This window comes from Tasmannia lanceolata, unplaced genomic scaffold (assembly GCF_043159265.1).
Source record: "Tasmannia lanceolata isolate RefF3 unplaced genomic scaffold, GAP_Taslan_0.1 ptg000006l, whole genome shotgun sequence".
Classification (NCBI taxonomy): Eukaryota; Viridiplantae; Streptophyta; class Magnoliopsida; order Canellales; family Winteraceae; genus Tasmannia; species Tasmannia lanceolata.
In genome coordinates this window covers 7,280,134-7,304,959 of record NW_027518683.1, presented here as the reverse complement: position 1 = coordinate 7,304,959, position 24,826 = coordinate 7,280,134, and the positions used below count along the sequence as shown (strand labels likewise).

Below are 24,826 nucleotides of genomic sequence, written 5' to 3'. Positions count from 1 at the left end.
AAACTAGAGAGCGATTTCTCGTAGCATTCGTTAAAAAAACAGGCAATGATGAATTCGCACCACTCAAGCTAGAATTGACGTTAAAGTCTGCCAAACAGTCCTTTAAAGTGGTGCGAATTATCCTACAGGGGAGCGAATTCATCAGGACCTAAAATAAATTGATCTAATGGGCGCTTTATTCAAAAATAGCATCTGTATGACAGAAGCCATCCACGTGCCTTCTTCTCTTCTTTGCTGGATTCCGTAAACCCGAAGCATACGATTTGCGTGAGAGGTTTTTCTTAAAACTGGAAATCGATCGCTCAAGAGAAGAAAAAAAACGAGAAGAAGGAAAAATAAAACGCTGTTTTTGGGCGGTTGTCTTTGCCGCCGAGTTGAAATCGGTTAGACTCACTCCTCTTGCTCTTCTCTTCTATTCTTTCCTCACTTCTGTTTTTCCATGTAGAAAATTTTTATCTGTGGAAAAAAAAATTCCTCTTCTCATCTAGGGTTTTCTAAACCCTACCTTTCTTTCTCTTATCTTAAAACTAATGGCGATCGATCAGAACTCCATCCCCAAAGATCTCCGCCCATTGAACGTGAATCGAACGGCCGTCGACGATCCTCGCGTCTCGGTAAGAAACTCCGAGGGTTTCTTCCCCAATTCGGTTCGAGAAATTTCTAGCCCTAGGTCCAGACCTGTAAATACAAACCCTAATTTTGGAAGGTTAGAGTTTGGAAATGATGAGAGCGTCGATGACTCATCGACGGCAAAGAAAGTGAAATTTCTCTGTAGTTTGGGCGGTAAGATTCTTCCGAGACCGAGCGATGGAGCTCTGAGATATGTAGGAGGGCAGACTAGGATAATCAGCGTGAGGAGAGATATAGGGTTTCAAGAACTAATGCAGAAGATGATTGATATCTGTGGGCAATCTACTTTGATCAAATACCAGCTTCCTGATGAGGATCTTGATGCCCTAATTTCGGTCTCTTGTCGCGAAGATATGGATAACATGATGGAAGAGTACGAGAAACTCGTCCAGTGCTCGCCTGATGGTTCAGCGAAACTTAGGGTTTTTCTTTTCAGTAGTTCAGAGATTGATCCCTTAGCTGTGCAGTATAGTGATTTTCAGGATAGTGGGCAGCGGTATGTTGATGCGGTGAATGGAATTTGTGAGAGTTTTGGTGGGATTAGAAGGAAGGATAGTGTGTGTTCTACACAGAATTCAGACGGTATGATGAGTGGCGGTGAGGTTATGGATAGCTCTGTTGTTAATCCGGGGGAGGGCGAGGGGGCTTCGCTTTCACCTTCATTGTTGTCTCCGAGTGGTGTTTCTGAAGTACAGGAGGTGCCGATGAATCTCCCTCCTATATTGACGGCTCCTCTGCAGGCTTCTTTGTCGAGGCCGGAGCTTGAATCAGAGAGACAGATACCCACATTGGCAAAGCCATCGCCATTTGGGGTACAACCTGGTATGGTGGATTTGTGGCCAGAGGTCGAATTAGAGAAACAGATACCCACAGTGGCAAAGCCATTGCCATATAGTGTACAACCTGCAATGCTGGATTTGCGGCCAGAGGTCGAATTAGAGAGACAGATACCCGCAGTGGCAAAGCCATTGCCGTATGGTGTACAACCTGGTATGGTGGATTTGCGGCCAGAGGTAGAATTAGAGAGACAGATACCCACCATGACAAAGCCATCGCCATATGGTCTACAACCTGCAATGGTGGAATTTCGTAGGACTGCGACATATATGCCAACCTATGCTGATCAGCATCAGGAGGGCTTCAATCGCGTAGATTACCCACAAAATGCTTCTCAGTTGGCATATGCAAGTCATCAACCAATGTGGATTGCAGGGCCTATTTACAGGAACACAGATTATCCTCAACAGATGCGAGATAATGTTGTTGGTGTCCAGCCACGGCCATATTTGTCTGGAATGCCTATGGCTGCAGCACCCACATCTCCTCGAGGTGTAAAACAGAATGGAGGTCAGCAATTTGTGCAACCTCACCAAATTCGGGTCGATCCTTATTCCGAAGAGAGCTCCTTTGGAGCAAGGGTTGTTCAGCTTTCGGGCGATCAGAGCTATAAAGGTTTTCAACCATATAGTCAGCCCTCTGCCCCATTACCAGGACAAACATTCTACTGTCCAGCGCCACTGCCCGACGGACGGGTACCTCATCAGCCAGGGATGTTGCCTGAGAAAATGCTGAGATTTGAGGAATGTTACATGTGCCAGAAAGCATTGCCTCATGCGCATTCGGATAACTCGCTCCAAGAGCAAGGGAGTGGTACTGGGAGTAACGTATCTGAAACAAATCCTGTGTTCTACAGTCTCCTTTCTGAGGAGAGTGCAAGATCCCAACCTCCCGGTGTGATAAGCTTACCAGGTGACGCTGGACAGGTTTCTTATGGCATGTTTCTGGGTAACCCCCCTCTATCGCACCACGTGGACACTTTGCAACAGCCCACCGCACCATCTCAATACCATGTTAATCAGGACATTTTGATGAACAAAATGTCTGGTTTCGATATTCCCCTGGTAAGGAATGCACCTTTCCAAGCTTCAGACCCAGTTGTTCAAGATTCCACCACCGAATATCCTGGTAAACAAATTGGTTTTGCTCCAAAAGGAGATTTGTCTGACTCATGCTTGTCTTATGATCATCTTAGACCCATTGATGCAAAGATGGAAGCAGTACATATAAACCCACCTGAGATTTCTGGGATTAATGAACAGTATCAATCACATGTTAAACCTAACATCAGTACCTCCAAGGGTTTGAACCCAGAAAGTACCCCGTTAGTTAAAGGAACTGGGATACAAATAACAGAACCGTTCACACTGTCAAATGCAAATTATGGTAGAGTAGAGATTGCTAATACTGGTAGCGAAGAGACTCCGGATAACATAGTGCAAATAGGAGGGAAAGAAATGTATCAGGCTAATGCCTTCAAAGCAGGAATTATTCTTGACAGGAATTACATAAAGCCAATCGAGCCCCTGCCATCCTTGACTGAGGTTCCTAGCTTCCATAATTTTCAGCCTACTGAGCCGACTCAAGTATCGCCTCCGTTAGGAAATCCTGGACCAAATACACATTTTAAAATTGGTGTCGAGCCTTCAGTTTCTAATGAAATGTGGCATGGTAAGCCTACATTCTCTTGTATCGATTCATCATACATGACCACTGATAAGATCCCGGTTGTGGAGTGGAAAGATGAGGCTTCACAACTTCACTGCCAGAGTATTTTCAATAATGCAGCTTCTCCTACAAGTGGTAATGGGCCATTTTTAGTGTCAAATGCTACCATTGCCACTGGGCTGGTGGGAGATAATCGGGATCTTGCTCCCTCAGACACACTTTTCAGCAACCAAGATCCTTGGAATTTGCTCCAGGATCATTTTCCACCTCCAAAACCTGTTAAGGTGGCTACCAAAGAGGTCGTTGCTCGGAGGGATACAGGCAGTGAGAGTCATTTGGGTAATGGTGGTGATTCAAGTTCAGCAATTGGAATAGAGGAAGGCTGTTTCTACCAACCAGCAGATGTTCTAAACATGGGCTCACATTCGGAGCGTGTTCAATCCATCCAAGGTTAGAAGCTCATTAGCTATGAATTGTAACATCACTTTCATGCACCGCATTCTTTAGGTTCTAAATAAGGACTCACATTCTGGTTGTGTTCAATCCATCCAAGATTAGAGGCTTGTTAGTTGTAATTTATAACCATACTTTCATGCACCATAATAAGGCCCTGTTCATTTGAGATTGTGACAACTGATTGTGAGCCCAAAACCTATTATCGGACTCAAATTTAAATGTAATTTTGAGTCCAATAATAGGTTTTGGGTTCACAATTGGTTGTCCCAATCTCAAAGGAATAGTCCCTGAGGATTTCTTTAGGTTCTCACATACAGGATTGTCCTTATTATACCTTCATAATGGTGATTGGTTTAGGTTTTTGCAATGGGATTCTGAAGTGTATTTATCATTATAACTTTGCTGTTTAAGGCTCAGCAGAGGAGCACGTCAAGAAAGAACTTCAGGCTGTTGCCGAGGGGGTAGCCGCATCTGTTCTTCAATCATCTGTACCACATCCTGATTTTCTCCTTTCTGTCCATGAAACAAATGAATCACTTGCTGAATCCAACCAACAGAGAGGATTTTATCAGAATGATGTGGAAGCACAGGATGCAGTAGCCCCTGTTGATTTCAAACTGGAGGTACTTAAATTTTTCTTTCAGTTAATTTTTTTTTTATCTTTAATCTGTTATAAAATTAATGTCAACTTACTACCCTGAAAAAATGCCAGCTTAGTTGATGTATTATGATTGCAGGACATCAAGGCCAAATTTATGGATAAGAATCCCAGTTTACCAATTACAGATGGCATTAGCCGCTTGCAGGTTTGAAACTTGATTCTTGTGATTCTCATCGGTCGTACTTGTGTGCTAACTGTTGATTAACTCATTCATGTCTGTCGGTTGCTTTCTTGGCAGATAATCAAGAACAGTGATCTTGAAGAGTTGCAAGAACTAGGTTCTGGCACTTTTGGGACTGTGTATCATGGAAAATGGAGAGGTACGGATGTCGCAATAAAACGGATTAATGATAGATGTTTTGCTGGAAAGCCATCAGAGCAGGAACGCCTGGTCAGTGCCTTCCGTTATGTTGGCAATCCCTCAGCATTTTGATATTTATCATGCTTCTCACATGCTCATTTTGTTTCCATATTATGGTTTTTGTTTATAAGCAGAGATCTGACTTTTGGAACGAGGCATGCAAGCTTGCTGACTTGCACCATCCAAATGTTGTTGCTTTCTATGGTGTCGTTCTGGATGGGCCTGGGGGATCCGTGGCAACAGTGACGGAATACATGGTTAATGGTTCTCTAAGAAATGCTTTGATTAGAAATGACAGGTACTCTTGCTCGTAGTTGTTTCTCATTATTGCTTAAATAATTATTTGATGTGAGTGGAATGCATTTTATACGTATGACATGGCAGTTATGAAGGAAATTTGATCTAGTGCTAGTGATTACCAGGACACTTGATCGGCGTAAGCGTCTTTTGATTGCGATGGATGTGGCATTTGGGATGGAATACTTGCATGGCAAGAATATAGTACACTTTGACTTGAAAAGTGACAACTTGCTTGTCAATCTGAAGGATCCTCAGCGGCCAATATGCAAGGTAAGTGGTTTCATGCTTATATTCCTGTGTGTCTGCGCAATGCCTTAAGAGGATTATGTTTTATTGATATGCTTCGATGTTAAAATGTTGTTGTAGTTTTTAGCTACTTCATTTTTATAAACTTCCATTTAGTATTTTTGTGGTGTGTTATTTCTTTGTTATTGCTTTCTAGTTGTTTGACATTTTAATTTATAACTATGAAGCTCCTTGCACCTAATAAAAAAGAAGGGACAAGGTGAATGGTTCTCTTATCTATAAAACATATGCTTGTGAAAGGAGAAAACATACCCAATGTTCCAAGAACCATAGCTGTCAACCCGTGACTCGACTCGTGGCTCGATTTCTTAATTTAATGACTCGTGACTCGACTTGTGACTTGTAAGAGTTTTTGACAAATATATCAAAAGATGAAGCATGTAAAAAAATATAACCCAATGGCACATAGATAAAGCACTAACCCAAAAATATAAATGATTGTATGCTTGTAACTTGCATGCACAAAAATAATTAAGTTCTAAGTTCCAACTTTGAAGTTTTCAACCATCAAAACAAGAAAGCCTAGCCCCGTTGACTCGACTCGATTCGTATGAGTTATTTTTTTGAGTGAACTTCCTAGCAACTCGTTCGAGTCACCAGATGACTTGGACGAGTCTTCAGGAGAGGGGAGTCACCAATGCAACTCGCCTCGAAAGCCCAACGACTCGACTTGACTTGACTCTGGAGTTGACTTCTACGACTCGTAAGAGTTTGACAATCTGCTTGTCACCCATGCAACTCGTCTTGAAAGCCCAACGACTCACCCACGCGACTTGCCTCCAAAGCCCATCGACTCAACTCGACTCAGGAGTTGATTCGTACAACTTGTAAGAGTTTGACAAGTATGATGGAAATTTAGTTTTTTATAGAAGAAAAAGTACAAAATGCCAAGATTGTTGGGGGTTCCACGCAAAAGCAAAGATCCCACATCAAAAAAGTAAAGATCCTTGCCTACATTGTAGGTGAGTGGAGCACCATAAATTTTTGGCCCCAACCATGGCACCCGCAAGGCACATTAGATTCACTCACTTCCCTTAAGAGAAATTTGATCCCAAGTTAAAGCACAGTAGTTGATCTACGGGAAACAGGTTATTTGGATACATTTATGACTGCACCACACCTCACTGAGCTCAAGAATCTCCTCTCTTCTGGCCTCTTTTCCGAGACCAGATAGATCAAGCAATCTGGAAGCCTACCTCAGATGGTTCCTTCTCCATCAGCAGTGCCTGGAATCAACGTATACATTGAGATGTGATAACTCCATGGGCCCAATCGATCTGGTTTCCAAGCCACATTCCCAGACATGGCTTCCTTGCCTGTCAGGCTATTCAAAATAAATTAAGTACTCGTGATCGCATAACTTTTCTGGGTGCAAACAGATACATAACCTGTCCCCTCTGCAAAACAGATAGTGAAAATGCTAACCATCTGTTTTTCCAATGCGCCTACTCCTCCTGGATATGGCACTCCATACTCTGGCATTTCACCTATCAAAGGAAGCCGAAAAAAACTCTTCTCGAAGAGGAAGCCTGGAAGAGGAACTCATTTCGGTCTCAGGGCCAATCGAAAACATCCATCAAGGTGGCTTTTGGAGCAGCAATATACCATATTTGATGTTAGTCCAAGAGGAGGATCCACGAGCACACCTAAACTCATACACAGTGGAGGATTCTTCCTCCATTCTCACATCAGTTAAAGATCGGATCCTCCACCTCCATCTTGAACACATCCCTGGTGAGAGGCGCCACCAAATTGCTATAAGGGCTTCCGTTCTGTTCCCAAAGCGCTAGTCCAAAACTCTGTTACTGGAACGCCACGCCCCCCCCCCCCCCCCGTCTTACGCCAACACCGCGAAAAAAGGAACCATGAAGCTCAACACTCACGCTTCTTTGATTGACAATCAAGGGACAACCAGGAGGGATCCTCCGAGACAAAATCAGCACCTAAATTCAGAAACTCTGATTGAATTTTATTCCATAACTGCAGTAAAGGTTATCCTTAGCTCCTATCCTTGGGCGGAAATTTCCCACTCTTGAACGGATCAGAGAACTTCTCAATCCATTCTCCTCCTGGAACATCACCCATATATGGAAGGAAGCAAACCAGGGAGCTTACTTTCTATCAAAAGTTGACTGTGCTTTTTAACCCCCCATCCCTAAATATCCCTCCCCCTCTCTTTGAAATTGTTCTGAAGAAGAATGGTTTTTTTGGTACCAATCCCTGTGGGAATTGAACACGAGACCTTTGACAAGGTTCATGGACCCTTATCACAAACACAACGGTGAGGGATTGGTCCTTGCGTTGAAATTGTTCTTCAGGATTCCCTCCATATTCCAGATTGTAACATTTTATCTTTATAATTCACTAGTAGGGGTTTCGCCTAACCCCAGCTTACCCATCATTAAAAAAAAAGTAAAGAGATGGGGATGGGCTTATAAGGTCTTAGGCACACCATTCAAAAAAAAAAAAAAAAAAAGGTGGTCTTAGGCACCCTCCCCCTAACGGCTAGCTTTTAGGGGTGAGTTCTATGCCGGTCCTGACAATTGGTTTCAGAGTCGGGGCGTGGTAACCCCAATGTACCCTCGAGGATGGATAAAATCCCTCAGGGAAGATCCCGGTAACCCTGGGGTACCCTCGAGGATGGAAAAAATCCCTCCTGAAAGATCTCGTAGTTCCCTCGTTGCATCTGCATGGAGGGGCGAGATTGTCCACCTTGCTTCCGCATGGAAGGGGAGGAGATTGTTGGGGATTCCACGCAAAAGCAAAGACCTGCCCCCCCAACATCCAATCCCTTTCCTTTTTTAGTAGGTAAGCTAGGATCGAACCTGCGACCTCAAGGTTGAGAAACAAAGACTCAGGCACTGAGGTACAGGCCCAACCCCAAGAACCCTCCCCTTAATGGCTAGCTTTTAGGGGTGAGTTCTTACCCAGGCCCCAATAAAGACGACACAAGGTATCCCGTGAGTTCACCTGTATACATCAGCTATGATGCCGTCCCATCATGCCAATGCTCACTAATGCATTAAAAAGCAGCGGAAGATAGGGTTCAGAGGTGTGGATGCCTTGGTTGGTTTAAATGCAAGAAGGGCAAATTGGATATAATGTAGGAATGCATGCTTGTGATATTTAAGCTCAAAGTGCCGATGTTGGTGTAAAATTTTGAAAAGAAGTGATATCATCTTTGATTTTTAGTATTCCTATTGCTTGTGGTAGGGATCAGTTCAAGGTTTATAGTCACAGGAGCAACAAAGGGCAAAGCCTTCAAAAAAAAAAAAAGGATCATCTTCATGGTTTATAGTCGCTATAGTAAGAAAGGGCAAACCATTCAAAATAAAAGAGAGCAAGGGCAAAATGATCATCTTCATGGCAAAATGATCATCTTCATGGCATCCTGAATCAAAGTAGTCAACTGTAGGCCCTGGTTTGGAGCTTCACTGAAGAGATGGTCTCCTTTTAGGAGTTAAATGGTTAACTAGAATGTTTTATTCTATGATTTGGCTGACACTTCGAATTTATTGCCGACTCATGTGTCCTGCCGTGTCCGACACGACACGCGTGTCCACACATGTCGACACTCCTTTGAACACTTTTACTTGCATTGCTGGAAGTGTTAGACTTAATGTAGGTGTGTGGACATGTTTTTGTATCGTGTCAAGTGTGGCATTCTGTTTTTTTATTGAATATTGTGTTTACCTCATTTGGACAACTCGTATCCATGTCGAAACTGGACACACGAATCCATATCCACAAATCATGATTACATGTGCTTTCTATTTTAGCCGTGTCCCCGTTTCTAAAGTTTGGGGGTTTTGCCGTGTCTGACACTCCGTGTCCGTGTCGACACGCGACACTCGTGTCCATGCCCATAAATCATAAGTTTTATTTCATGTTGTAAGTCAAAAGGATAGAATAAGAACTTTAAATTTCACTTAAGTGACTTAATTGAGTTGTCTTAAAAAGAAGGTCCACTCCATTCAACGAATTTAGCTTAAAAGAGTAGATTTTTGTAGGGTTTTTGTAATTCTCTAGAATTCCTTTTCTCCTCTATATATGCAGGTCTTAGGGCCGTCTCTTGAGCCATGTTATTTTTATGAAATAAAAAGCTTTGCTTGCTTCAAGAATTTTTTTACAGGATATATACGAGTCGTTTGGAGACATGGATTTTATAATCAAAGGATTGTAAAATCCCGGATTTACAATCCCGGATTTTACAAGCTAGAACCTGAATTTTATAAGCTAAAACATAGATTTATAAGTGTTGGGACCCGGGTAGAACTCGTCCATAAAAGCTAGCGGTTAAGGGAGGGTGCCCAAACCCTTATAAGCCCATCCACATCTCTTTTAACTTTTCTAATGTGGGATCTTTGCTTTTGCATGGAACCCCAACAATAAGCTGAAACCTAGATTTTACAATCCTAAAAAATGCACAATCCAGGTTTTAACTAATAAAATCCAGGTTTTAGCTTGTTCAAATCCCCCCGGGCTTACTTGATGCGCGTGGTTTACGATTGATTGCGCGCATCCATAGGGAATAGTCCTGCATTGGAGTGGGGATACCCTATATCATTAAAAAAAATCCTGGTTTTAGCTTGTAAAATCCAGGATTTTACAATCCTTGATTATAAAATCCTTGTTTCCAAATGGCTGTGAATGGTTTATCAATCCTTCGTGATTGTGATGCGTTCAGTCAGATTATATTAGGCCATGTGTTCGATCTCTAATTCTCTATTTCATCCTCCGAGGAAATATCTTCACCTTTAATATTTCTAGTGTGTCCAAAATAATCCTATACTAGCTTGGAACGTCAATGTAGTTGGTAAGGAGCTCCACACGAACATTTGTCTTATCAAGAGACAGAAGGTATCCTTGCTAACAGGAACAACCAATGTGCCTAGTGATTCACATATCACCACCTAACATCGACTCAGTTGAATCAGCAATTTTCTGTCTCATAACTCCAGTGATGAGTATGATCATCATTGACCATTGTGCCCTATGTCTAGAAGCTAGACAGATCGTGGACCACATCTTTATACACTTCAAGATGGCTAGCGAAATCTGGAGTCGGAACCTAGGGAGATTTGAGATGTCCTGGCTCTTTCTGCTATGATTAAGAGATCTATTGGAGTCTTTGTACACCATCCTATGGCCGGAAAAAAGGAAGGATTCTATGGCGATTAGTGCTTTTAGCTACCATATGTGTGATATGGAAGGAAAGAAATGCTTAGGTATTCAGGGCAAGGCCGGAATCATGTAAAAATTATGATAATGATTTTTTTTTAAATTTTGACCGAAATTTCGATGTGATTTTCGGCTATTTTGGTGGAAATTTCATAAATTTGGGTGGACTTTTTTAAAATTTCAGTGGACATATTTCAAATTGCGGTAGAAGTTTTGTAAAAATGGCTAAAAACCCGAAATTTTGCCGAAATCTTGTAAAGAAACGACTTGATGTAAATTTCATTTCGGCTGTAGCCGAAACCGAAATATTTCAGTCATTTCATTTCATTTCGGCCAAAATTTAAAACCATGGATACGATGCGAAGAAGCTCCTCAAGCAAAAGGCAGCAACAACAACACAAACTGAAGAACCCGCACCCACTTTTCAAGAAAAGTGTTGTTTGGTTCAATTTGTTTGCGAGCAGGTTTCAAACCTTGATGGGGGCTTCGCTCTTGAAGCTGCTTGAAGAGAGTTTGGTTCAATTGGTTTGCAACATCACCCACTTTTTCGAGAAAAATGTTGTTTGGTTCAATTGGTGTGCAAGCAGATTTGAAAACTCTTCTTCTTCGAGCAGACTGTACGATTTGCAGACACACCAAGTCGGTTTGCATGCAGTGTTTGCAAGCAGATTTCTAACCGTTTGTATGGGGTTTGTATGAAATCGGTTTGCAAGCAGATTGTCTGAAATGCTGTGTATGGTTTTTTCTGGACGATTTCAGTTTCTGAAAAGGTTTTCAGACCTCAGTTTCTGAAATGAGTTTGTATGGTTTTTCTAAAACGATTTGCAAGCAGATTTTGGTTTCTGGATGATTTCATATTACAAGCAGATTTCAGATGACGACGGTTTCAATTTATGAGTATTTTATGGTTTTTTCTGAAATCAGTTTGTATGCTTTTTATGAAATGGGCTTATTCATCTGAAATGGATATTTCTGAAACCATACTTTATTGGTTTTTTTTATGTTTGTGCATAGTTGGAAGTGAACAGATTTTGCTGGCACTACTCACTTTGATAAAGCCAAGGCAACCAAAATGTGTAGCCACATTTTGGCACTGCTCTTTGACTTGCAAACAAATGCAATATCTCCCACTTTGCCTACATCCTACTAACCGTTTAGTGGGCAACTTAATAACACTTTTGAAGTCCATGTGAAGACTACTTAGACAACTTCACTACTGTTTTACCAGGAGACCACTTGACCAATACTCTACGGGGACAGGTAAAACATCCAAACGGACCCCAAGAGTTTTGGCTGGGTTATGGTTTGTATAATTCTAGACGTTTGTAATTTCTCTGTTCTAACTTAGGAAAATCATAAGTAGTTAGTTTTTTACAATGTTTCAAAACTAGAACTTAAACAAGAATTCGGCTCAGGTAAAAGGGAGATGATTTGGACAAGTCAATGATTGACATGGTCAATTTTTCATTAACTTGATGGTGTTAAAAGGAGTTTTGGTTGACTAGGTAGGGCAAAACACAAACTCATACGATAAATCAGCCTAGGTAAACAGGAGTTGACTTGGGCGAGTCGATGATTGGCTCGAAGTTTTAAGTAGATTTAGAAATTTATTTCTGGGAGTTACAAGTCCAAGAGGCCATGTTTCATTAACTCAAGTGAGTCAACTGACTGTACAAATTATTGACTCACTCAAGTTGCTCACTTTTACCCAGTCCACGCCCCCTCCCGTATAAGGTTTCTTGGTTCAAAAAGGGAATTCTGATAAGAATCCACTCTTATTGTTTTCTGTCTTTCTCCTTGGTTGAGCATGTCATGGCGCTACTTAGTATCATGTGATGACTATGGATCCATCCCATATATTACTTGGATGTGCTTGTCAATATGATTGCAAGTCCATGAACATTCATATCATAGTTCCAAAAGGATCACATACCTTAACCCGTACGGATGTGGCTCTTTGGCTTAAATTTATGGGTATGCTTCCTGTTGACGCAAGTTCGAATCCCACTGGGCTTACCCGGCATGTGTGGTTTACGGGTGATTGCACGCATCCATAGGGAATAGTCCCGCCCTAAAAATTGGGGTGAGGATACCCTATGGCATAAAAAAAAAAGAGGATCACATACCTTTCAGAAGGCTGTCACTGAGATAGTTTTGTTTATCTTATGTATAATGGGCTTCAACGGCAAACAAAAAGAGTTTTCACGGCTGTTGTAATGTTCGTAATGGGTTTTAATGGTCATGATTTCAGTTGTCCCTGCTATGCACTATTATGAGGCCAGAATACCAAGGTATATTGTCATTTAACAAATTAAATAAAATAGGATACCAGAGAATATTGTCTAGGCAAGGGAATGTTTTTTAAGTCGACTCCATTTGCTCAACCTTATTATTGGCAATTATTTGAGTCCTGAGCTATAATAAACTATATAGCTGATTACCTAAATGGGCCTAGTGTGTTGGTATCTGTAAAGTACAATACTAATATTCGTAGACATGACATGGATATCATTGTATCAATATTTGCATATTTGATACTGTTGTAGGCATTTTCTACTGGTATTGAAACTTCTTTAATAGGTATATATATAAATGAGAAAAGGGTTCCTGCGCTCGAGTGCAGGAAACAAGGGTGGGGCCACATTGTTGGGGTGATCCTAAGGGAGGGGCCACATTGCCAATAATAAGGTTTTTTGAGCAAATGGAGTCGACTTAAAAAACATTCGTCTTACTTTTGTGGGGGTGTGTACCAAAAATCATGGATGGGGTATGTACCAAAAATCAGCTTCATTGGATCATCATAGGGTGTCCATTTGTGGGGGTGTTGTCCACTAATCTGCCCATTTTTTCACCCCGCAAATGGACACCCTAAGATTATATATTACAACTTTGTGTGATTCTGTGCATATTTTGTGTATAATGTGGAACAAGGAAGACATGAATATCATTTATCTTACTTTTTAATTTTACTTTCAGATTCTAACAATTTATATAATTTGTTTCAGCTTCAAAAATAATATAACCAACTTCACCATTCATCAGTGTTGGATTTGTTTGCTTGTCCCAAAGAATTCATGATGTTGGATTTGCAATCCATTGATCTTTCGATCATGGATCACTAACAACTTCACCATTCATCATACGATCCTATATTAGATTTGTGAATACAGTTTCCATTCCACCAGAACAAACTAATCAAGGTACTGGCCTTTAGATGATGGAGGTTGAAGATGACGTTAATGATGAAGATCCTTCTCCTGTTCCCTTTTCTTTGCCTTTCTTGCAATTCGAGTCGTGGCTTCTTGTTCTTCTTGTTGTATTATTCTTTTTCTTACCTCTGCTTTCATGAAGTATAACTGTGGAGGAGAAACTTTTGAATTTCGTGGGGTGCCTTGGGACTTTCCAAAATCGATGGGAAGCCTCAACCTTCTCACCTCCTATTCCCTTCTCTTGTAATTTCTCCACTTATTGTGTTGGGTATTGGTTCTAGGAGCTTAGCTATAGGTCCGTTCCCCATATTTAAATAGTAACATTAGAGGTTAGGGCTAAGAGGTGGATTCTACTCGGATTTAGCAACTCATGAAATTTCTCAAGTCTTGAGAGTGCCTGTAGGTGCAAGGTAACACCCTATAATACTATATAACAAAAAAAGGCGAACACTTAAAATTAGAGATGTATATATCAGGGTATCTCTCTTCTTTTCACCCTATGAGGCTAATAAATGTACATAAAGGTAGCCATCTATTACCACTTTTTTTTACTTTATTAGATCATTGTAAATGGTTGGTATCTTACTCAACAGAAATATGTAAGTATATAATACATTTTGAAATCTGTATCATTGGAAAACGGTTGACAAACCTTCTCTTGGGATCAAACAACTTTGCCAAATGGAATATGTAAACCCAAGGAATATGTCATTTTGGGAAATTCCATCCTGACAATTCATGCTTTAAGACATAACCTAAATGTGTTCCCAAATTTCGGTGGTTTTTCCCTTTCTTGGAGATCACACTTCTATTGAATCAAAGTATATATACAAGAATTATTTAGTCAAGCCATTACAAAAAGAATCATTTAGTCGCAAATTTCTTAGGTCAGCTTACCGATGTAATCATTGACAATAAGATCAAGCTCTAAGCCAATGTTGGTGCAATCGGTGTTTCCTTCCATTGACCTTGTCAATTTGTGCAAGTACCTGCCCCGCACTCACGTGTGGATTGAGAGTCTTCACAACCATCCCATAGAATGACAACCATAAGTGAGCTGTCTCAGCTCACCCCTAGATGTGACACTTCATTGATCTTCACGTAGTCAAAGAATTAGTTTTTAGGATGTTGTCTTTAATGTCTGATTTTTTTGAATGATGAAATACAATAAAAAAGGAGCAAAAGATCTATGACTGAGATGATCGAGGTGCACCAAAACGAAAGAAAGGGAAAAAACCACAAGAGACTCTCAAGAGGTAAGATGATCAAATGTTTGACGCATCACTCTCTCCAATCCCAAACGAGCAAGATGATCCGCCTTACTATTAGCTGATCACAAAAAATGCTAAAAACTCGTGGTAGGCAGTGTTTAAAAACCTGTTGACTCGACTCGGAACTCGCCCAAGTCGACTCCCTTTTACCTTGGTCGCATTCCGCGTTGCACTGCATCCGCATTCCGCGTTTTGCCCTACATAGTCAATAAAAACTCCTATGACTCTCCCGAGTTATGACCGCGTCATCCGCGCTCTTGGCCGCGTAGTAGCGTCGGCGAATCTCCAAGGATATCTAACTTCATTTCTAACTCATTTAATAGCATTGTGGGAGTCTCCCTCCACAATGAAGAAGTCTAATTGAGATTGACCTTATCCCACTCAACATAGCCTGAACCTTCTCATTGGAATTGGTCTCGCCAATCGGCTCATAGTAAGCCCATCTAATCTCATTCTCCACGTTGCGGAGAAGACCACCAATTTCCACCGTGCCCTTAATCTTTGACATCTGACTCTTTGCCATGTTCCCAAGGGACATGATTTCTATTCAATGAGATCACCTGCAACCTTTTATTTTGGAGGGAGAGATCCAACATTCTCATATCACATCAGAAGAGGTCAAGTGCTCTCAATTAAAGAAAAGAGCAACAAGGGAGAGACCAGACACCTCCATGGTAGAATCAACAATTAAAAAGAATTTTTTTAGAGGCAACCTTTTATTAAGAGAAGGCAAATCCCTAGGAACCGAATAGTCCGATACAAGCCAGCGCCAAGAGTTAACAATTAAAAAACATTGATCATATGAATTAATGTCTGAATTAGAAAGTGAACAATCTGCTTTCCATGGCCACACTTACTAACTAAATCAGGACACTCGTAGCTCCATTTTCATAGTTTTTAATCTGCAAATTCCCACTAGCATTTTCCTATCTGTATTTGTTTCTGTTATCACACGTGCCAAGCAATTGCCGTGAGATGGGGACTAACTGCACCACCCTATGGATTGGTTTCTTAGTGAACCAAGGTCTGATAACACCTTCAGAAATGATCTCTCTCTAGGCTACTGGAGGATTTAGATAGGTCCTGCTTGCACAAATTTTGTCCCTGTACTTGTCTAAAACATTCATCAATGCTAGCTTCCACGGAAGTCCTGCTAAGATGTAAAATTAGGAAAGCGATCTGTATGGTAGGCTGTTTGTTTGGTGTGGATCATGCAAAGAGTCAAAGGCGGAATAAGTAGATCTCATGTGCACCTATCAGCTTTGGTGTTTGGTGAAATTGGGAATATGTCGGTTTATAACAACACTGAAGAACTCATTGCATCAAACCTTTTAGTCATGATTGAGTTGGAAAGGCCAGCTGAAACCATCTTGACAGCCACACCATGGGGTCTTTTTTTACCAGTTTCTTTTGTTCTATATTTAAAAGTACGGGTAAAAAGGTGGTTTATTTCCCTGTAGAAGACATTAAAAATGGTTGGTGTTGAGCCTCACAATCTCTTTTATCCCCCTAGTTATCTTGTCTTACTCTTCCTTAAAGGAATTTGGGGTTTTCTTTTTCCTCCTATTGAAACGATCGTGGAGGAACTTGGTATATGTATCAACCACTTGGAACTATGCTGTGTGTCCATTTTCTTCTTGAAAGAGCTCTTTCTTGTTTATTCATTAGCTTGACTTGGGGTGTTTAACTTCAGTTATTTTGCCAGTCTACATCAACTCTTGTACTTCCTTTGATATCTATTTTGTTCAGGAATGGAGATGAATGGATGGAGAATCCATGAACTGACGATGAATGGAAATCCACTCATGACAAAAATTTAATAATTATCGTTAAAGAATGTGTGAATATGTACAAGCAAATATTCACATATTCGCTTGTACAAGCAAATTACCATTCAAAAAAAAAATATGTACAAGCAAATAACAATTGAAAATTGTAGGCGGCCCATGATTCGTTTTGTTTCCATGGTCATATGGTTAAAATCTACAAATTATTAGTTTTTACAATTTTTAATGGTAGGGGCTAATTTATTTATAAACTTATATAACATGCAAGATTAAATTTCATTTAATGCGAATGTTTTGTTTCATTTCAGCTCATATTGAATGGATATCTGCGCATATTTAAGATTAAATTTCATTTACTGTTGCATGTATTGTCTCATATGAGCTGATCTTATTAATTTGAATTGATATCTGCACAGCCTTATTTCATTAACGGCACTCCATTCTTTACTTTACACTTTTCTAAACAGCTTATAAACGTTCTTAAGATTCCAAAGATGTTCTTAATGGCCATATGGAAGAGTGGATAATAAAGTATTGAATGTCGTTATCAAGACACTGGGTTGTGGACATCATTTTCCTGTTCATAAATTGTGTGTGTGTTTGGGGTGTAACTTGGGTCGGGTTGAGCTTTTGCTAAAAAAATGAATTGGAATCAATCTGAAGCGGATCTGATTTTATAGTAAAAGCTCAACCCGATATAAAAAAAAATCGACCTAAGTTGCATACTATGTGTGTCTTGTAACTGATCCGTTCCCAAACAAGTCAGGTTGGTGATTTGGGACTATCGAAGGTAAAATGCCAGACCCTGATATCTGGGGGTGTGCGTGGAACGTTACCATGGATGGCTCCGGAGCTTCTAAATGGCAGTAGCAGTCTGGTTTCCGAGAAGGTTTGTTAGAACCATCGTTTCAAGTCTCCCGTCACCCGCGTCGTTGAGGTCATGATGTCTGTTTATGTTCTGAAGCTTGTGGTGAAATTTCAGGTTGATGTGTTCTCCTTCGGGATTGTAATGTGGGAACTTCTCACAGGAGAGGAACCATACGCGGACTTGCACTACGGAGCCATTATAGGTAATTTTTTGTACTCCTAGGTTTCTTCTGTGGAACAATCAATTGTTACTCTAAAAGCTTGAGCCGTTAGAGTTAGTGTTGTATAATCATTTATTACGGGCGATGATTTTTTCGGCCCCCTTAAGGATTATGCGCCCCCTTGTAGCGTGATTTGATGTCAAAAAGCGTTAAAGTCTGGCCACAGTTCATGTTTAAATGGGGGTGCATAATCCTACGGGTTGGGACGGGGTGCAAAAAAATCATCTCCCTTTATTATTCAACACTGTGGCCCCACTTTTTTTTTTTTGGGTTGGCCATACACATGTTATGTGGCCCCCTTTTGGGCTAACCCTACACGTGGATTTTTAATATCAAGGAGTTGGGTTTTGTACCCAAAAGACCTGCTGGGAGGCAATTGCTCTAATACCATGTGAAACAATCAATTGCTCCAAAAGCTTAAGTTGTCAGAGTTGGTGCTATTTAATCATTTATAATTCAACATTTTCTTCCTGCCTCTTTAGGCCCTGTTCTCTTTAGAGTGTGACAACCGATTGTGAGCCCCAAACCGATTATTGGGCTCGAAATTACGTTTTATTTCGAGTCCAATAATCTGTTTTGGGCTTAGAATCAGTTGCCACAATCTTAGATCGAACAGGGCCTTAAGAAGCTGCTATTTCTATTGTTTTTATCAATTGCATGTTCAACAACAGGTGGTATTGTGAGCAACACACTTCGTCCTGCGGTGCCCGAATGTTGTGATCCAGATTGGAGATCATTGATGGAGAAATGCTGGTCCGCCGAGCCATCAGAGAGGCCGAGTTTCACCGAAATTGCAAGCACTCTGCGGTCAATAGCAGCTTCTCTTCCACCCAAGGGACAAGCGGTTCCAGTACAGGCACAAAAGTGATTTCAGGGCAGCCCACCTTGTTTTTTTTTTTTTTTTATAAATATCATGGTTTGTGCGGCCTCTTCATATCCGTAGCTCTGGTGCACCCTGGCCTTCAAATGTAACTGGGAAAGGTAGCTAGAGCTGGTTGAAAAAATCTCTTAAATGAGATTTACATTTGAAGCTAGATAGCTGATAGAAAGACTAGGGGACTAGTGATTGGGACACATGTACAAGAAGCCAATAAAAAGACCCTTCTTCAACTAGCTCATTTTTTGCTTCCAATATGCCAAAACACCTCTATACAAGATTAAATTTTCAAAATAGAACTGCTAGGAAAACGGGATTCCCTTTTGGAGAAAAAAGCAAGCATCAACCATTGGTGCCGTGTCCACTAAAAGACAAAAGGAGGGGAGCCCATCACGCAATAAATACACTTGGAAAATGGTCAAATCAACGGTCGTGTCATGCCCATTCTTATTTCCAAAACGGAATTCCGTTTTCAAAGTGTTTTCCTTCAAAATATTAACAGTGCCAATCAAAATCTCGTTTACAAAGTGTTTTCCTTCACAATATTAACTGTGCCGATCAAAATCTCTGCCGGGCCTATACGTTGCTAGTGGTTAGAGAGGGGTGGGGCTGGTGGGAGAAGAGATTTGCGAGGGCCCGGTTGATTAGAGGCTGAGAGGTGCCTAAAAAACAAGGAAAAACTCAAGTTTTGGGTCGAGTTTTTTTTGTTTCCTAGTTTTCAGGCTTCTCTCACTCTAGGCATTCGTACCTCTCAAATCTCTCTTGCCACGCACCCACCCCCTCTCACACCGCTCGAAAAATAATTCATGGTTGCCAAACATGGCCTTAAAAAGATGACGCCATAAAGATTTTCCTTGTTAGGATTATTTCCTATAGACCATCCTTCGGACCAAAGGTGTGCTATATCGATGCGATGGGCTCAATTGATTTGGCTGCCGGTACTAAGACACTCCTAGCCCATAGGTCTATAGGCTATGTTTGGTTGAAGGGGGGGTGGCTCGGAGAGTAGTGGAATAAGACGTCCAAAGGGGGGGAGGCAAGTAATTTGATTTGTCTGGAATTACCTTGGAGAATGGTGTCAGCCATGCTTTTAGGGTACCATAGAGAGAAGCTCTAACATGTTGATTTTTCTAAGGCAAATCTTATAGATGAAATGCGGATTTGCCATTTGTGCTAGTATCACCTGGGGCATCTCGATAGTCCATCAGATCAACGGTATCAGTTGCATATTTTTTGTGGGAACCATTGCTGATCCTAATGATTCAATTAGGCTTTTGACTTTTATAGTTAATGATATCAGCACAACCATGTTTTGATATTTGCAGTGACTGATCGTCTGGCCTTTTATAACTCAAAGAGTTGCCAAAAGGTTATTACAGTTCCGAAAAAGCTCTCTCAACCCAATAAAAGAAGAAAAGACGAGCCGGTTCTGTGCAATTATTAAAACATGGTTGTGCTGATATCATTTCTTTTTGTTTTCTTTGTAAATTGGGCTACACAACGTGAAAGTGACTGTGATACATTATTAGAGGAAAAAACTACAACAAAGAGAACAAATATGAAGTCACTTTCACGATCAATGGTAGAAAGCAATTTTTGGGTCCTATAAGGATGCATGTATGCGAAACATAGGCAATTTTTGGGTCCTATAAGAATGTTGATATTGTAGAGCATGATGAGATGACCCACATGGTTTATTGGTCTCTATCCCATCCTAAACAAACAACCATGCATGTATAAGATAAAGGTCCACAAAAACCAATAATTTACTCGGTGGAATCTAAAGGGGATTTGATGGATCAAAGCACAACCGGAATTCTGCCGGATAGGTTGTGGTTCCCGGATTTCGATCACTTAAACGAGGCAGAATGAGGGCCCAATAAGTCTATTTTAAAAAGAGCCTAAAAGTGACTTACTTTTTAGTATTTTTCCTCCATCAAAACATAGGTAAAAGGAGTGTCCTCAAATGAGACAGAAATCATACACCTAAGTATCTGAGGTCATTAGATTAATTATATCTACCTTTGGAGTTTTTTTTAATGTTAAGTGATACTCTCAAGGTCCTAGGAGGTCTCTCTACTTGTAGAACTCAGAGATGAAGAATAAGAAAATGAGAAAAGCAGAGAATAGTAGGCGCGTGCAAGCATTCCACCTTGGGAACACTACACCTCATGCGAATTTCCACACGACAAGATAGCGGTTTTAGGCATTGGGTGTATAGTTTTGGCCGACATTTCATTTTTCTCTGCCCTTCTTATCTTTTCCCATGCTGGATTTTCCTCCACCGACCTTTCTTTTCTTGCTAGGTGTTAAAAATTAGATATTCAACTTTCAAGAGTATGAAGACCTTTCTAATCCCTTTTACAGTGTAATAATGACTATAAAGTGTCTCATCTAATACAGTTTTCTGACGAGATATTACAACCATGGGTACAGGGAAAATGTATTTTCCCATGTTTAATAAACTCATTTTTATGGATTTTTTTTTTCCAAACTAGACCACACCCTATTCAAATATTCCTCCCTATCAGATAATATGGAGAAAAATGAAAAAAAAAATGTTGGATTTAGTGACAACTATCTTCTGTCTGGGCCCCAACAATTCTAGAGTGTACTGTTAGGGCCCACAGGGGTAAGCCTGGTTTTCACCAAGAAATGATCCCGCCTCTCCATTTGCCAGATAAATGTGGTGCTACTAAGATGATAACTAAGAAATATCCTATGATTTGTGGACATGTACACTACTGTCGCTTGATGACACCATAGTGTCCGTGTCGACACGGTGTCAGACACACTGCGAACCTTCAAAATTTAGAAACGGTGACACGGTTAAAATAGAAAGTACTCTTGATTTTTAGTGATATTTGATTTTTTACCTCTTTAGATATTCTGCCCTTGTAGAGAACTCTCTCTCTCTTTCTTGTTCTCTTTGATCCCACGACGGTCTGGGTGCCTATCGAATAAAATTCCACCATTTAAAAAAGAAACAAAACTGTTAGATTAATAGACCTCTGCTAGAAGAATAGTAAGTAATGAGAAATTATAACAGGTTCCTTTGTTTTAATAACTGTACCCATCTCTTATTTTTACACTTTGCTTATAGCTGTGAAAGGGCATTACAGTTCCCCTCTCCATTTTACACTTAGTTTATTAGCTGGGAAAGGGCATTAAAGTTCCCCAAACGCTCTCAACTTAGGCTCTGGACATCTAATTAGAAATTGCTATAAAAATGATGGGTGTTATTATCAAATCAGGGGTGCCAATATCGTTTCCCTTACTCCGTGCAAGTGCGGAATCAATTCCCAATAAGAGTGAGACCTGATTGATTGGACGGTCCACATATGGCTTACACCGAGCTTTGGTGTTTGTCCGATATTCATGTTCTAACCTCAGCTGTGTTCTCCATAAAGCCAAACAAGGAGAATATGTTTGTCATGTCAAAAGTATCTTCCAACACTCAACTCATATTTCTATGGAAATTTTTTTCCCAAATAGAAAATTTTCCCTCTTTCCTAGGAAAATGGTAACCCTTAAAGCCAAATTTTTTCTTCATGGAAAAAGATTTCCACTGATTTTTTACTTGAGTCTAAACGGGACCCAAAAGGCTATCAACCAAAGCCAGTATTTACAAGCTTTCTTTGTTTAATTATCTAAGTCTATATTGGATTGCTGGAAATCTTCACCACCATGAGAGAAATACAAAGGGGGGGCATTTTTAGTAAATTTTGTGAAGACAGACGTGGATTCTGGGAATAAGAGATCCCAAACTACTTAAAAAACCTCGGTCTTTTCCACTTAAGCAGTCAAACAATCTTGTCTTTGACGACACCGTGACGCAAAAGACGAAGGAGAGAGAGAGTGACACCGGCAGCAGGCGGTCAGTTCCTCGATATCATACCCATCAAAACGCACGTCCAATCAAACCCTACAGGCTACAGCCAGTTAATACTTTTTTAGATTCTAAATCTACCCTCATCTTTATTATTAATTACCAACTAGTCTCTCTATATACCAACAGCAAGGACACGCTTGTCATTCTAATAAAAGACAGGGATATCTTCCAACTTACGGTAAAGAGTATATCCTTTTTACTCATCGTCCCGAGAAAAGACCGATACGGTCGTATCGGAAAAGACAGCGATATCTCTCCCATTAAATTCCCTTTGCTTTTTTTTAAATGCTTCGAATAATCACCCGTCTCACTCTCCTAAATAAACGACTCCCATACGAAAAAGACATAAAACCCTCCTCCTTTTTCTCCTCCTCTTCGTTTTCATGGAAACCCTACCTTTCCTCTTCAATCAAGACTTTCTAACCGAAACCCCCGATACGTTTCGCTTCCCAACAGAGCCCGTTACAGTTACAGACTACGAACTCTACTCCCGACACGACCCTGTAACCGATACGCACGTTTCGGTTACCGAATCGGACGAACCGGTACTGGAAGGAATCGCAGCTGTTGTGGGGCGAAACGTTCTGTTCGGGGATAAGAGAGCGAAACCCGGTTCGGTTTCTGACCGTTTCGGTGAGGAAACACAAAAACCGGGGGTGGAGGGGAAAGGAGGAGGGGGTGGAAGTATCAATTTGGAGGGGCAGAGGAATTTTCGAGGGGTGAGGAAGAGACCGTGGGGGAGATGGTCGGCTGAGATAAGAGATCGTATCGGGAGATGCAGACACTGGCTCGGGACTTTCGACTCGGCTGAGGAAGCGGCTCGTGCTTACGACTCGGCTGCGAGGCGACTTAGAGGATCAAAGGCTCGTACTAACTTTTCTATTCCCTCTTCCTTCTACATTCCCCTCCCAGTTTCTTCATCTCCTTCCATGTGTTCAAATCTTGTGGCTGAGAAGAAGAAGCCGTGTAAGCCGAGCTGCTCCGCCGTTACCTCGCTGGCGCATCTATTTACGACTTCGGGTGAAGAACGTGGGGAAGTTGGGTTGGAACTGGAATTAAATCTTGGTGCTTCAAAATGACCTTCTTACCCCTCGCTCCTTTTTTCTTTTTTTTTTGGATTTTACAACGTTTAGTGCATGGATGTGTAGAGAAAAGCAAGAGACGTTTTTGGGCTGAATTGTGTCCATGCATGTATGCATGCTGGATGTTATTTTGAGGTATTTTGAGTACTGTTTTAGCTGGAAAAAATACAAATTTTCTGTAGCTTAGTTTCTTGTACGTTTTCTTGTGTTTTGCCTGGATTCTGATGTGTTGGGGGTTTGATTGAGAAATCGCCCACAAAAAACGGGGTGGAGAGAGAGAGAGAGAGAGAGAGAGAGAGAGAGGCATCGATTATGATTAGATGGGGAGTTAAAGAGGGATGGAGTACGCAACCTTTCGCAATCTCTTCAAATCCAAAACACATGATTTCATGTGATTATGTCGACTTTAAGCAAAAGTAGAAGTGTTGTCTTTTAGGGCTATCGTTTTCGTTGGCAACCCTGGTGCAGACTCTTGTTGCATGAAAGCTTTTTCTTCATGATTTTGCTGAATTTAGTTTCTCGTAGTAAGAAACAATTTAGTCTCTAGCTTAGATATTATGCATAAGAACTCAAAATGGAAAAACAAGGAATGCTATTTTTACCCTTAATTCCAAAACGTCCACCCCTCTGGTTTGTCTTTTCCCTAAAAGATGACGTTTTGCTGGAAAACACAAACAAACGAGGGGCGGAAATACCATTTGATTTTCCCCAATCGAAAAGGTATTAATAATTGGAATGCAATTAACAAGTTCGATAAAGCTATAGTTCTAACTTCTAAGAACCCTCTCCTTCTGAGAATAACAATTAAATTCAGATTATGAAAAAAATGTGGGGAGTGATAAATCGACCCCAATATATCTTAAATCAACCCCCTATGGGTCTTTCTCTCTCTAACCCAGAGGAGAGAGAAAGATGCGTAGAGGGTCGATTTATCACTGCCCAAAAATGTAGCCCAATTTTTTTCCATAGGCCTAATTGCTTTGAATATTGATGTTGTGTGTGTTAACGTTGATAAAAGTCCAGTACTTGTGCTTGTGAGTTGTGACAAGCGAGATGGAACTCATTATGCAAACAAGAAGAGAATTTCCTTATTTGAGAAAATGTAGAGGAAGCGTTGTTAAAAGTCATCATGAAGTATGTAAGAAGTCTCACTGGATGTGAACAAGAAGTACATAAAAAATTACAAATGTCATAAGTCAGGGAGAACAAGAAGTACATAC

General features: G+C 40.7%; 2 protein-coding genes across 2 annotated transcripts; both read left to right on the top strand.

The window, feature by feature from the left end:
• Window positions 1-227: 227 nt before the first annotated feature.
• Window positions 228-18,868, top strand: LOC143879493 (kinase superfamily with octicosapeptide/Phox/Bem1p domain-containing protein). Its single transcript, XM_077381904.1, has 9 exons — window positions 228-3,585; window positions 4,003-4,214; window positions 4,329-4,397; window positions 4,491-4,643; window positions 4,748-4,911; window positions 5,036-5,183; window positions 17,434-17,556; window positions 17,650-17,737; window positions 18,427-18,868. The coding sequence occupies exons 1-9, from the start codon at window positions 531-533 to the stop codon at window positions 18,621-18,623; spliced, it is 4,209 nt and encodes a 1,402-aa protein (XP_077238019.1). The 5' UTR covers window positions 228-530; the 3' UTR covers window positions 18,624-18,868.
• A 3,872-nt stretch (window positions 18,869-22,740) lies between these two features.
• LOC143878295 (uncharacterized) lies at window positions 22,741-23,694 on the top strand. Its single transcript, XM_077380600.1, has one exon. It carries the CDS (start codon window positions 22,908-22,910, stop codon window positions 23,601-23,603), a length of 696 nt encoding a protein of 231 aa, XP_077236715.1. The 5' UTR covers window positions 22,741-22,907; the 3' UTR covers window positions 23,604-23,694.
• The last annotated feature ends 1,132 nt before the right edge of the window (window positions 23,695-24,826 follow it).

Bases quoted from the DNA above. Each gene is read 5' to 3' on its own strand.
- LOC143879493 (XM_077381904.1), top strand. From the start codon at position 531: ATGGCGATCGATCAGAACTCCATCCCCAAAGATCTCCGCCCATTGAAC. The intron at 3,586-4,002 runs GTTAGAAGCTCA...TTGCTGTTTAAG, and splicing joins GCGTGTTCAATCCATCCAAG to GCTCAGCAGAGGAGCACGTC. The intron at 4,912-5,035 runs GTACTCTTGCTC...AGTGATTACCAG, and splicing joins GCTTTGATTAGAAATGACAG to GACACTTGATCGGCGTAAGC.
- LOC143878295 (XM_077380600.1), top strand. From the start codon at position 22,908: ATGGAAACCCTACCTTTCCTCTTCAATCAAGACTTTCTAACCGAAACC.